Below are 12596 nucleotides of genomic sequence, written 5' to 3'. Positions count from 1 at the left end.
GAGGCCCAATGTGTTTTTAGTGCTGATGAATTAATAAAAGGTCAGATTTGATGTGATTGTCTTCTCTTGACTCTTGTCTTCTACCTGCAGACATCCCAGGATGCACATCAAAACGGGCCTCGTGGACGCTCACCTCTACTGTCTGAAAAAAGCAGTGGTGGACTTTCTCGCCGACAACAAGTGAGTTCTTCTCTTATTTCCGACTGTGAATATAGGAATGAACACAATTAGATAAATTGCTGTCCCACCATAGTTTCAAACTAATTAGAAAATGACCGGTGTATATCTGCGGCGCGAGCAGTATTGGTTCTACATGCGCGCATACACTTGGTAGGAACCCACACAGTCAAACAGACATTCGCAGTAGTACGTGTTAAACGTGGTTACATGGTGTGTAAGGCTTTGAAAGGACCCGTTAGCGCGGTATTCTAGCGAGGTGTTAATTTGTTTTACTATGTGCCACTGAGGCAGGCTGTTAGGCCTTTAGCCTCTGAGGCAAGGCAGTGTCACAGGGAGCCTCTGTGGCTCCACTGGCTGTGCGAACATGGTCAGATTGGTAAGAGGAATCGAAAGACCGATATGAGCTCGTATTCAAATGTTTTGCACATATAATTAGGTGTTAGTAATGACCTAATGGTATTAAGTAGGGGTGCAACAATACAGTTATCTCATGATTCAGTTAAAAAAATATAGGATATGTTGACAAGAATGTCCTCAAACAGCTTTGTATCGCAAAGATATTGTGCCACAACCCGTTAGAGGATGGATTGTTAACAACAAATCTGACCAGGTCTTCCCTGGTCTGCCCTCCAGACGAGGTTTTGTCAGAGGATGTCTTACCTCATCTCCTCCCGTACATTAACAATTTTTGGCAAACTGTGCACACTTGAGGAGGAGATCTACTGTAGCGCATTTAAAGACAAATATATCAAGCGTGTTTGATAACGACGGCACTTGATCCAGATGCATCCCAGACAAGGTTGCGCGCTAAGATACAGGGTGGCGCCAAGCTTCTCCATACAGGGCGGTGATGACACTTTGCCAACATGTGTGTGCTGAACAGTTTTAAATGTGAACAATTTCAAATGGAGTGTCCCGTTTTAGATAATGCATAAATACATCCAAAGCCAACGAACACAAATCACTCAACTCCCATCTCTTCACCCCTGCTGAATATGTTTGGTTAAGGCGAGCGGTACTCTTGAACGTAGTAATTTGCCATAGATATAAATCTTACGTCATTACATCACTAATGGACCCTCTGCTGCCGCCGTATATCATCTCTCTTGTTAGATGACTCATTTCTTTCTTCAGCTCTTTTCTTGGACTTTCTTTTAAACAGCTCCTCTCTCTCTTTCTCTCTCTCTTCCTTTCTCCTCCATGCTGTCTCTTGCTCAAGGAGAGAAATGGACAGAGTAACTGTTGTTTTTCTCCTGTCATTCAGATGGAAATTCTAATCTCCCTTTTTAAAAGAAAGTAAGAGCGGGCAAGTGAAAGGGGGGGGGGGGGGGGGTAGAGAGGAACACTGAGCATAGCACAGTGCATGGAGGAAATTAAGACGGGGAAGTTACCTCCTGGTTACACAGAGGGAGACTTGAAGTCATCATTCTACACTGAGGTGCTTATTGTCATGACCTGCTTTTTATTAGATGTACGTTAAGTAACAATAACTATATTATTTAATTAGTCTCTATTGAATTTACTAACAATCTACTCAATTACAGTAACGATAAAGGCATCATTTGACTTCCTGTTTGCAATTACTATAAATTCTTTAGGATTAATCTAGATGTCATCTGACAGAATCAGATGTTGGGCACAAATGGCAATTTGCAAGGTCATCATTGCAAATGCGTTCCCCTTCTCTGCTGTCTTAGATGCATAGCACCAGAAGGATACACTTCTTCATGTAGTATTTCACTCAGTTACTAGAAGTGAAGCTTTCCTAACAAATTGACGACGAGGAAGCCATTATCTAACGATAGCACATTAAACTGAGATCATGGACTTATGTTGTGGCTTGTGTGTGGTGCTGATGACTTTTTAGGATGCTCAACATGATGTTGAAATCTTATTTAATCTTTCCTCTTCTCGTACTGTAGGTCCATCTCTTCGATCCGCGGTGAGCTGGTGCCGTATTTGGTGCGGAAGCAGTTTTCAAAAACAACCAACAGTCCCAAAATCAAAGAGGACGCGGAGGACCAGAACCAGAAAACGGTCGACGGCTCCACCAGCCACGGTCAGTGTTTACACCGACACGTCACTAAAATCAGAGGGGAAACACCATTTAACAGCCACGGCGGTGTTAGAATAGCTCTGGGTCTTATTCATATGAGCCTTAAACTCCTAACTGCGCTCTACTTGCCTCTTTTTATTGTCCAGAGCTCCTCATCTCCTCACGAGACGAGCTTCTCCTCCAGCTGGCCCAGGAGCGCTCCTGTTGGAACGACCACCACGGGGACATGAGCGAGGCTTACCACGGAGGAAAGCTCCTCTGCTACGTTCACATCATTGACCAGGGCCTTTGCTACCGCGTCAACACTTTAGCTGCTTACATAGAAGCAAACCGGCTGGTGAGTCGGACATGAACCTGCTCCTTTTTTGCTAAACACGCAGTTTTTTAAAGTGTGCATGTTCTGTAGAAACTGCATGTGCATTTGAGTAAGACTGGAGGGAATTACAGTTGTATGTGCTTAGATATGTTCATGTATATATGGCTTTAATTTGATTACATAAAGTATTAGGACGGCAAAGATTAGTCGATTAGTCAAGCAACAAATACCCAGCATTCTCTGGTTCCAGCCTTTCATTCTCATTCTTGTGGATGTCGTCGTTTTCATTTTCCATTTTCATTGCTCATAATTCTGCTTCTATTTTGCCACTTCTAATGCAGAATTGCATGCTTGTTTGAGTCCTGTGTACTTGGCCTTATGACCCAATTCCTCCAGATGGATCATTAAAGTTATCTTATCATCGTTATATTATTTAAATCTCATGTCTCCCTCTCTTCTGCCTCCTCCCAACTAGGCCCCGAAGCTGTTTGAGGAGCCAGCAGTCCACCCATCCGCTGTCATTTCTGAGAGATGTCAGGTAAGTGTAATGTAGAAGAAGAACCATTATTAGACAGTTCGAAACTCTTATTTATATTTCTGTTTTCTTACATTTCCCTCTTAATTAGCAGTTTTACTAATTGCCCTATATCACAGCTCACTCGCTATCATCTAATTTGATCTAGTCTAATCTGCACTTCCACTGGAGAGGCCTGTGAATGCATTCATGTGTGAGTCATGTTACCGTTTGCGCTCGGCCAACAGATGGGATCAGACAGCATCATCGGAGCACTGTGCCAGGTAGCAGATAAGACTTCCATAAAGAGGTCCACCATCGGAAACTCCACCACGGTAAAAGAGAAGGTCAAAGTCACCAACTCTATCATCATGCACGGGGTTACCATCGAGGAGGGGTGAGAACACACACACACACGCACACACTCGTTGATGACATGTACTTTGAAGTGATTTTGCAAACGCATTCATTTGGCCTGGAAAAGAATTTCACCTCCGAGGCATGTTTCTGAATTCAAGTTTTAATTGTCACGTCAGCTTTTAGTGTTCAGTTAGTACTTGACTTCAGTGTGAGACAAAGACGGCAACGCAGTGGAATTTAATAAACAAAAGATTTCAAAATAGGACGAGTGATCGTACGATGCCAGGAAAAAACATGTCCTTGCACAATCTCCCAAAAATGACTCAACTGCTTCCTTTTTATCTGTTGACACTGTTTGTCTTTCACATATCTTCATTCACTGCGTACCTTTCCATTGCATTTCCTAGGTGCTCCTGTGTGCAGACGTGGGTGTGTGTGTGTGTGTGTGTGTGTGTGGTGGGCAGATGCTTGTGTCCGTTGATGGGACGTGGAACAGGTTTTGTGTTCTGTGCTGCCCGGGGGTCAAACGGGGAGCGTCGAGTTAACAATGCATCTATTGGTGTGCAACCAGCCAGAGACCAGTTCCAAACAAACACGGAGCTGTTGAACTGAAACACACAGCGTTCATATATTTCGTTTAGCCCTTAATTTACTTGGCCATACCAAAGTTCCCACTGGTTATGGACTTTGTGGAACACTGTGGGGGTTTGAAAGGTGTATTCCAGACTGCAAAAGTCTGAGCTGTTTGATGGTTGCAATAGGAAGTCAGGAGAATTTAAATTATTATTCATTGATCAGTTTCATCAATACCAGCTAATCAAATGCCAGAAAATGTCTATTTTGATAATCTGTTATGTCATGTATTAGGTCAGTCCCTTCACATACAGGTTAGTTTTCACCATTTTTCCTATTTTCTTTAGCTTTAAGGTTGATAATATGGTATTTACAACGAAACATTTTCATGGCTGCACCATTCCATTCATAGGAAATCAGGTATATTCAGTTCTTAACGTTGGAATGAAAGTTCATTGCATTTGAATTAAGTTTGTTTGTTTGTACATCAAGAGTTTGTAAAGACTGACTCACCACCGGGTTAACGAGGTTTAAGGGGACATCAAGCATTTGCTGAATACATCTTCACAAATCTAATTTGTTTCGGAGTAATATTGTTATAATCTGAGTTATTTTTTCATTGGCTGTTTATGATGGTCACAAGACATAATTGTGGATGCGCTGAAAATTCTACAAATGTGCTGCTTTTCTTCTTAGAAACCAGCAGGAGAAACCAAACTATTTACTTCGTTCTTCACAGCTGTTACATCACTGAAATGAACCCGGAAGGATTGTTTTTATTCCAAGTCGCAGGACATGGCAGATATTGTGTTTGCCACATGATGATGTCACTTGGGGAGAAAAAAAAAAAAAAAGCCCCAGTCTGAATAGTGATGAATCACGATCAGTCACTTTATTACACATCACGGTTTTCAAAGGTAGCGAGTAGTTAAAAGTGGTCAAAATTGACTGCTTTGTTGCAACCAAAGAGGACTTTGTACAGAGAGCGCCAGCAGCCACTGTAGAATTAGCATGTCGATTGATGTGCTCAGTCTCCCAGCCAGAAACTAGTGGAAAGAGACTCATCTTGGCCTCAAGGCTGGATTTTAATGCACTCATTCACAGGCTCCCTTTTTCATATCTCAGTTTCTTACTCTTCCCTCTCTTTTCTCTCCATCAAGGCCTCAACGCCATCTATCTCCTCTCTCTCTCTCTCTCTCTCTTTCTGTCTCTCTCTATCTCTTCTTAAGCCTTTTCAGGGACCCCAGCCAGCCAGCATGGGGACCCTCATCATGCCCATGTAGGTGCACGCACAAAGGCATGAAAGAACGAGAGAGAAAGGAAGAAAGACGCGAGGGGAAAGCAAGCTAGCACGCAAGAAAGAAACTGCGATTCTTTCTTTTCTTTCTTTCTTTTTTTTTTTTTTTTAAGGACATAAGAAGGAAGGAGAAAGAAAGAAGGAAAGAAAGAGCCAGTGTGAGGGGATTAGCAGACCCCGGCCATGTCGCAGAAGCCCCTCGCATTTCTGCTTTCTTTGTTTGGAGCTGACCAGAACTTGTTGACAAAGCGCTGCATGTTTGGGAAGGGGGATAGTAAGGGTCAACTTTACAGGGGGGGTTGGCACGGGAGGTGGGGGTTGACGTGTGTGTGTGTGTGTGTGAGTGAGGAGGATGGGGGGGGGGGGGGGGTCATGGCAAGGAGGAGCCCCGGTGTTAGTAATTAGTGGTGTTTCAGCTCTGAAGCTTCTTTGGTGGTCTCTCTCTCTCTCTAATGTTACAAAACTCTGAATCTTGTAATCTCCCATCACCAACTACCACCACCACCTCCTAGGTAGTCACTTACACACACACACACACACACACACACACACTCCTTTCTCCCTCTCCTTCCAGGCCTAACCACCTCAACAGAATAGGCCAACACAAACCTGCGTCTGTGTGTGAGGTGCAGAGGGCCAAGTGTGTGTGCGTCACTGCCCGGGCAAGACCAACCCGTGTTCTCCGCCGGGCTCCCCAAGCCACTGAGGCACACATTCTCTAACCCACGCACTTTTCGCGTACACGCCCTCCACGGTTAGCTGACACAGGACACACAAGACTGTCTGTGTCTCCCCTCCAAGAATTTTATGGTGATGGTTTGGCTGAATGTGAGCACGGTGGGTTGGCACTGCCAGCTCAGGTGGGACCGTAGCACTGAGCCAACAATGTCTCAACACACACACACACAGACATACACACACACACACACGTGCACACAGCATGGGCTGCTTTTGTTCTTTAATATACATATGCTAATTTCATGTTAATAATTTCAGTTGATTGGATGCGTTTGAGTCTTCGGAGCAGGTGTGAGGATCCCTGATCGCTCCACTAATGTGGGGAGCGGAGGAACTCAACAGTCAACAGTGGAACACTGTGGCCGTACTGGGCAGCTCCCAGTATGAATGTTCTTAACTGTGTGTGTGCACGCCGTGTGTGTCGCGTGTGTACGTAAGGGTGGGCGGAAGAAAACAGAATGTGAACCACAAACATGTTTGGATGTCCTGCAGGCCCAGAGAGCAAACAGCAGGGTCGGAAAATCCTGTTTTAACAGCATAATACCTGTCCGAGAACAAATATGAATCTCTTAACTACTCAAGAGTACCAGAAATCAAGCATGAGCCTTTTAAGAAGGATGGGATCATTGCAGGTCTGTTATATTAGATGTCATTATTTCCTAGCTAGGTGTACCTAATGAAACAAAGCAATGTGACATCACATCACTGGTTGTGGCCAAAATGTAGAAGAGTTTTGAGCAGTTCCACCAATGAGTGATGTTTAATTTTTATATCGCACCACACATGAAGGCCTCAACCAATCACGTTCTGTCATACGTGACATATTCAAAACATGCACTATAGTGTTCAACAACACTGAGGCTTCGATGTCCAGACCAAGACTGCAAACTTTATTGCTCCTGTCATCCTTGACAAAGGCCGAGCATACCAGATCCACCCCGTCCGTTCTTATCAGACCTACACACTTTTTTTTATTATCTTGTGACGCAATGAGGAGTTCCGACAGCCTGGTTGGGAACCTCTGCTGTAGAAATATCCGAACAATGTGACTGATGTAATTTGTGTGTGTGTGTGGTTTCCAGGTGTAACATCCAGGGCTGTGTGATCTGCAGTAACGCCGTCATCGGCCGAGGAGCAGACCTCAAGTACTGTCTGGTGGGAAGCGGACAACAGATCGAACCAGAGGGTGAGCTCCACTATCGTAAACACGTAAATAATAATGGCTTTCTTTTCTCACAGCGATGGTCAACACCCTCTCTTGTCTCATTACCCCGGGAAGCTGAAAGTACATTTTAGGCGGTTGGATGTAGCAGAACAAACAGTAGTTGACCATTTTTGCGTCTCCATATTAAATCAACTTGACAATGAAAGAAAGGACAGAGTAAGCAAAGTAACAGAAACGCCTCACATCATAGCACTTCAAACGACAGCCTACAAATCAATGCTATCTTTTGAAGCCCGCGGCACTTCTCCTCTGCTGACTCCGATAAGGTGTTAATGTGTGTGTGTGTGTGTGTGTGTGTGTGTGGTATCTGGAAGTGCCAAGTGTTCAAGCCAACTAGGAACGTTTCTGAATTCTGTGTGATAGAGAGATTTATCAGAGATTTTTTTATTTTCTTTATTTTTCTTTATTTCCTTAATCCTCTTGTCCCCAAAGCTAGCTAAGTGTGTGTGTGTGTGTGTGTGTGTGTGTGTGTGTGTGTGTGCGCGTGTGTGTGTGTGTGTGTCACATTGATGGAGAGGTTAGAGAGCAGGGCCAGAACAGGACCACCCGGAATTCAACAGCAGCAGCCTCCAGCCACATCCAACACACACACACACACACACACACACACACATATAGAGAGCAAGCTCGGCTACCAGACTAAGTAGCCTAATTGAGTGAACAACAGGGTGCTCTAAGTAACAACAGTGTGAATTTGAGCTAAACTCGCCTAAAAAAAAAAATGTTTGAGACTTTTTGAAGCATCAGAACAGATCTTGCTTCAGCTTTTCTGAGGGACATGTTTCCCCACTGGCCAGCAACGAGCTGCTGACTTTATGTTGTTGAACACTGGAAACTTGCGTACACTGCATGGCCAAAAGTTCAGTCACACAATTGCAAAGTTCCGGCCTCTATGTCTCTGATGGCGGACAGTCTCTCTTTGTCTCACATTTTATCGTATAGTTTCTCTCTTTGATGTTATTTTATAAATGTTGTCTCTTCAGTAGACATTGTAAAGGGGATCTGCTGTATATAGTCAAGTGAAGTCAAGTTTATTTATATAGCCCAAAACCGCAAGTTTTCCCTCAGAGGGCTTTACAGTGTGTACAGCATACAGCGCTCTCTTATTCTCAAAGTGAATACAAGAAACAAAAACAGGAGCTGAGAAAGAGCAATAGACGAACGCCCCTGTCTCCCATGCCTGAAGAGGGGATAAAACCACATGGCTCTCGAATCACTGAGTTGTTCATAATTACAGAAATTTGGCGCATTAACTTTCTGGCACATGGAAGGACCCATGTGGTGGATATCAAAATCCATTTCACCTCGAGCAGAGTGAGAAGGAAATAAAAACATGCCTAAACTAAACTTTTATCTTAGTCTTGGATCATGGACAACCCTTTATGCTCAGTATCATGTTGAATACACTAATACTTAACAGTTTTTTTAATACATATATATATATATATATATATAGTCTACTGTAATCCACTTAAAAATGCCTCAACAGTCTTTGGTAGAATCCCCAAACATCTAGCGGTTTATGGATCAGGCTTAGATCCGATTAGTTTCATCTCTATAGTGCGCTGCTCTAATGATAAACCTGCTCTCCTGTTTGCTTTCCTATTGTAAGAAAGCACAGGCTTGTCTCTAGCTACTAATCTAGCCTGCTGACCGCAGGCTGCGAAAGACATTACACACCCACTCCACTGCTGAAGCTGTTAGCAGCCAAGGACCACCCTGCTAGTTAGCCACACACACACACACACACACACACACACACACACACACAGATACAGGTCCGTCAGGTGTTGATATTTAAAAGATACACACCTTTCCTCTGGGTGCTTTGATAAATACACACACGCATACATTACAACACTGTCTCTCCTCTTCTTCCCTTTGTCTCCTGAAGATGACACTACGTTCTTCTCTAATGGTGCATCCTGATTACAATCAACTAACAGTTGGTTAGAATATGTGCTGACAACATATGGCTTATTTCTCTCCTTTATTTGTTGAATCAGGTCAGAGTGTGAGCTGTCTATTATCAATGGCCCACAGGAGAAAATTGTAAATATATATAGTCCTAATACATTTAAACCCTTTTCAGGATAAGTTACTGATGAATTAACAGACCCAAATAGAGTACCCCTTTCTCCCTTTCTCCCTTTCTCTATAGTCGCTTCCTCCGCTGCTGTCCAACGCTCCATTTGTCCTCTCCTCACTCCTCCACTGCAGAGCATAAACTCCTTCTGAGCGGCAGATTCCTTCACACTAAACGCCGTCTGTGTGGACGGAACGTTAGTCTCTGCCACCGTTTGCTTTGGATCAGGACCGGTGCTCTGAGCCGGAGGGAGGAGCAGCGTCTGCTCCCCTCGTGCTGAACTAGCTTTGGGTTGAGAGGGATAGCGAGAAAATGCTTTTTGTGAGGTTCAGGGGTAGCGGTCAGGGTGACCTATAGGTCTCAACACTCTGAAGGTTCTGGGACTGATTTCTAATACATCATAGCACCGTACAGTGCATGCGTTTGCACGCTGTAGCCTGTTGACTAGGGCTGTCATTTAGCATGAAAAGGCCTTTAATTAAAGAAATGACTAATCGATTAAAGAAATCTTAGTTGACTAAGACCCAAACATCCGAGTAGTTGACTAATCGACTAAGAGGGGACAGCGGTTATCTACAAATTGCATACATATGCCAGGCAGACATTGGTTTCCATTCATTTCAGTTTGGTAAAATGAATATGCAGAAATGACTTAATGGGAATCACATTGGGGTAAACACTTCAGTGCCTATAAATCTTTGGTAAAAGTCTTTGGCGTTGTGTAATAAACACGGTTCCCACGGTTCCTTAAAGGTTCTTGAAAGGCATTCAATCTATTCATCTCAAAATAAGGCCTTAATGGGTATTAAAATGTCTAAAAATCAATCTTCCAAAGGTATTAAAAGTGCCAGCACATATGAATAATTTACCAAATTCTTCTCGGATTAATGTCACCCAGCTCAGAGCAGATGTACCGTCTGTGGCAGTGGCATTAAATGTTGTTTTTTTGGTGAAGATTTATAAAGCTGAAGGGTTTTGCAGATTTCTTAAGAGAAAAAATCAAAATCCTAGATTTCAATAGAAAACACAAGAATCCCCTTATGTTTTCAAACATCAGTACTGCATTATAAATGTCTATCTCTTTACATTTTGTACATTGTCATATGCAGGTGCCTTCATCATTTCAAGTGTTGATTGTTAAAACAAATGTTATTTCTTTTTAGCTGAGAGGACTAACGAGGTCATCGTTGGAACGGACCAGCTGATGGAGATCTAGCACCCACAGGGATGGAGTGGCATCCCCTCATTAACCAATCAGAGAGCAGCAAAACATAGCGGACAACTAATTCATCAGCTGACTGACCAACCGGAAGCCTGGATGCTGCTTGTGAACAGTTCTACACTCTCTTCTTCATAGGCGTTTTCTACATTGTGTCCAAATAAAACAAGCGCTTAAACCCATGAGTCAGCTTGTTGATGTTTTTATTTGTTCATTTCAATTTAATTCAATTTATTTGTATAGCCCAAAATCACAACTTATTTTGTTCATCTTTTTGGACTTTTAGTGTTCGGTCTCCATCTCTTTGAGACCATGTTTAACAGAGACATCTTGACTAGTTGTCAGTAGAGCTGTGTAATTATTTTTGCCACATAGTTATTATCAGACTGTTGCCGCCTCCTGTAATGGCAGGACTCAATTCCTCAATTTACCCTGTTGGAGAGGGTGGAGCCTCGTACAACGTTTGAATGTGCACGTTAGCGTGCACACTGTGCAGCTGTGAAGACCAGAGATGGAGGGGAAGAAAGCCATGGGAGGGGTGACCACAATGTCGTGGGGGGGGGGTTACGTTTATTTGTACACAAAAATGGTGTATGTGCAGGCCCCGGACCACCCAGCTTGATCCTGTATCAGTTAACACCGACACCCCGCCCTCACACACAAACACAGCGGAGGAGGAAACTGACTCGCGCCTGACACTTTTCTTTCTGCTCTTCTCTCCGTCTCCGCTCACTTCGCTGTCACCACATTTATTGCATTCCTTCTGCAGGGTATTTCTTAAATTACAGGTTTGAAGTTCCTCAGTCACGAAAGGAAGAAGATGAGGACAGGGATGTCTGTGCGCGGGCTTTTGTGTGTACATGTGTTTGAGTCGGTCCTCTGTTTCCTATTGTCTGCAGGAGTCATTTAGGCTGTCTCTCGTGGCCTGATTACATGATGTGTGTGTGTGTGTGTGTGTGTGTGTGAGAGAGATCATGATGTCTTTTCTTCCATCTGTACTGGCCATTATTTGTGCTTGTTATCCTGTCAGTCAGAGGGACATGTTTTTATCATTATTCTTTAGGAAATGACAATAACTAGTGTGGCTTTCATCTGTTGCATCAACTATTTGTATCCATGTACAGTATACTGCACTACAATTTCAATATTGTTGGGTATCTAATAGAGAATAGTTTGAAATGTTTTCGTCCCCAAAACTGTCAAAAGTAGCTGGTTGATGATTCTTGAACTGTACAGAGCTTTGCTCAGGATGAGATATTCTTGAAACAAACCTGTAACTTCTTTCGAGGGACATTGTTATTGATTTTACACATGGAGATCAGTTTACTCATGTGGGGTAGAAACACTTGTATAATGTCTTCTGTGGCTCCTAAAGTCGGAGAATACAACCCTGATGATGTCATCGGGGTTATTTTGGGTTGGGATCCAAGACTTATTTTTTTTGTATTGGAAATTCTGTGTTTAAGTTGCATTCGTGGAAATGTAGGATGCAACGTTTTTTCAACCCAGCCTATGACATCATGCATTTATCAATTGATTTTTGAGCGTGTTTTTTATGTATTTTCCCACAATGCAATGCACAGAGGAAAGGCCGCTCACAGCTGGAAACATTTAGATTGTGTGCAGTGGTGGGACAGCTCCACCTACAATCCAAAGATCTCGCAAAACAAAACAAAAAGTCTTAAGGGAGATATTTCGTTTCTCTTTGTTAGGTTAGATTGGCGGCGACTTGCACGTGTTATCATTTCTCTTAAAATATGAAAGTATGTTTATTTTTTGTATGCTAGCCGCTCAAACAGTGACGATAGTATGTACGATGAATTTGGGATTCGGCCAGCCGTCTGCACATGGAGGAGTGAAAACCAAGGAGTCACAGTTGACTGATGTCCACACAAGAACAGATTCCATAAATGTGAGTCCCAGTCTGAAAAGATGAACTGCTGAATAAACAGAGTATTCTTCATGTGGCCCCACCGCTGAATTGTCTTCCCACTGTGTTTACTCTAGAAGGGGCTTCAGCTCACTGACAGAA

The 12596-nt window shown here is 43.2% G+C and overlaps 1 protein-coding gene across 2 annotated transcripts in view; it reads left to right on the top strand.

Annotated features, from left to right (window-relative positions):
- The window catches only part of eif2b3 (eukaryotic translation initiation factor 2B, subunit 3 gamma), a 28960-nt gene extending 18214 nt beyond the window's left edge, over positions 1 to 10746 (top strand). For both annotated transcript variants that reach the window (XM_076097704.1, XM_076097705.1), the window contains exons 6-12: positions 91 to 180; positions 2103 to 2239; positions 2383 to 2573; positions 3028 to 3090; positions 3315 to 3463; positions 7117 to 7220; positions 10509 to 10746. In XM_076097704.1, coding sequence (XP_075953819.1) covers positions 91 to 180; positions 2103 to 2239; positions 2383 to 2573; positions 3028 to 3090; positions 3315 to 3463; positions 7117 to 7220; positions 10509 to 10561 — 787 coding nt within the window. In that variant the 3' untranslated portion in view covers positions 10562 to 10746. The remainder of the gene's footprint in view (positions 1 to 90; positions 181 to 2102; positions 2240 to 2382; positions 2574 to 3027; positions 3091 to 3314; positions 3464 to 7116; positions 7221 to 10508) is intronic.
- The last annotated feature ends 1850 nt before the right edge of the window (positions 10747 to 12596 follow it).

The sequence above is a fragment of the Anarhichas minor genome, unplaced genomic scaffold, assembly GCF_050575085.1.
Source record: "Anarhichas minor isolate MPS153535 unplaced genomic scaffold, ASM5057508v1 ptg000024l, whole genome shotgun sequence".
In the NCBI taxonomy this organism is placed as follows: Eukaryota; Metazoa; Chordata; class Actinopteri; order Perciformes; family Anarhichadidae; genus Anarhichas; species Anarhichas minor.
This window is presented reverse-complemented; position numbering and strand designations above follow the sequence as displayed.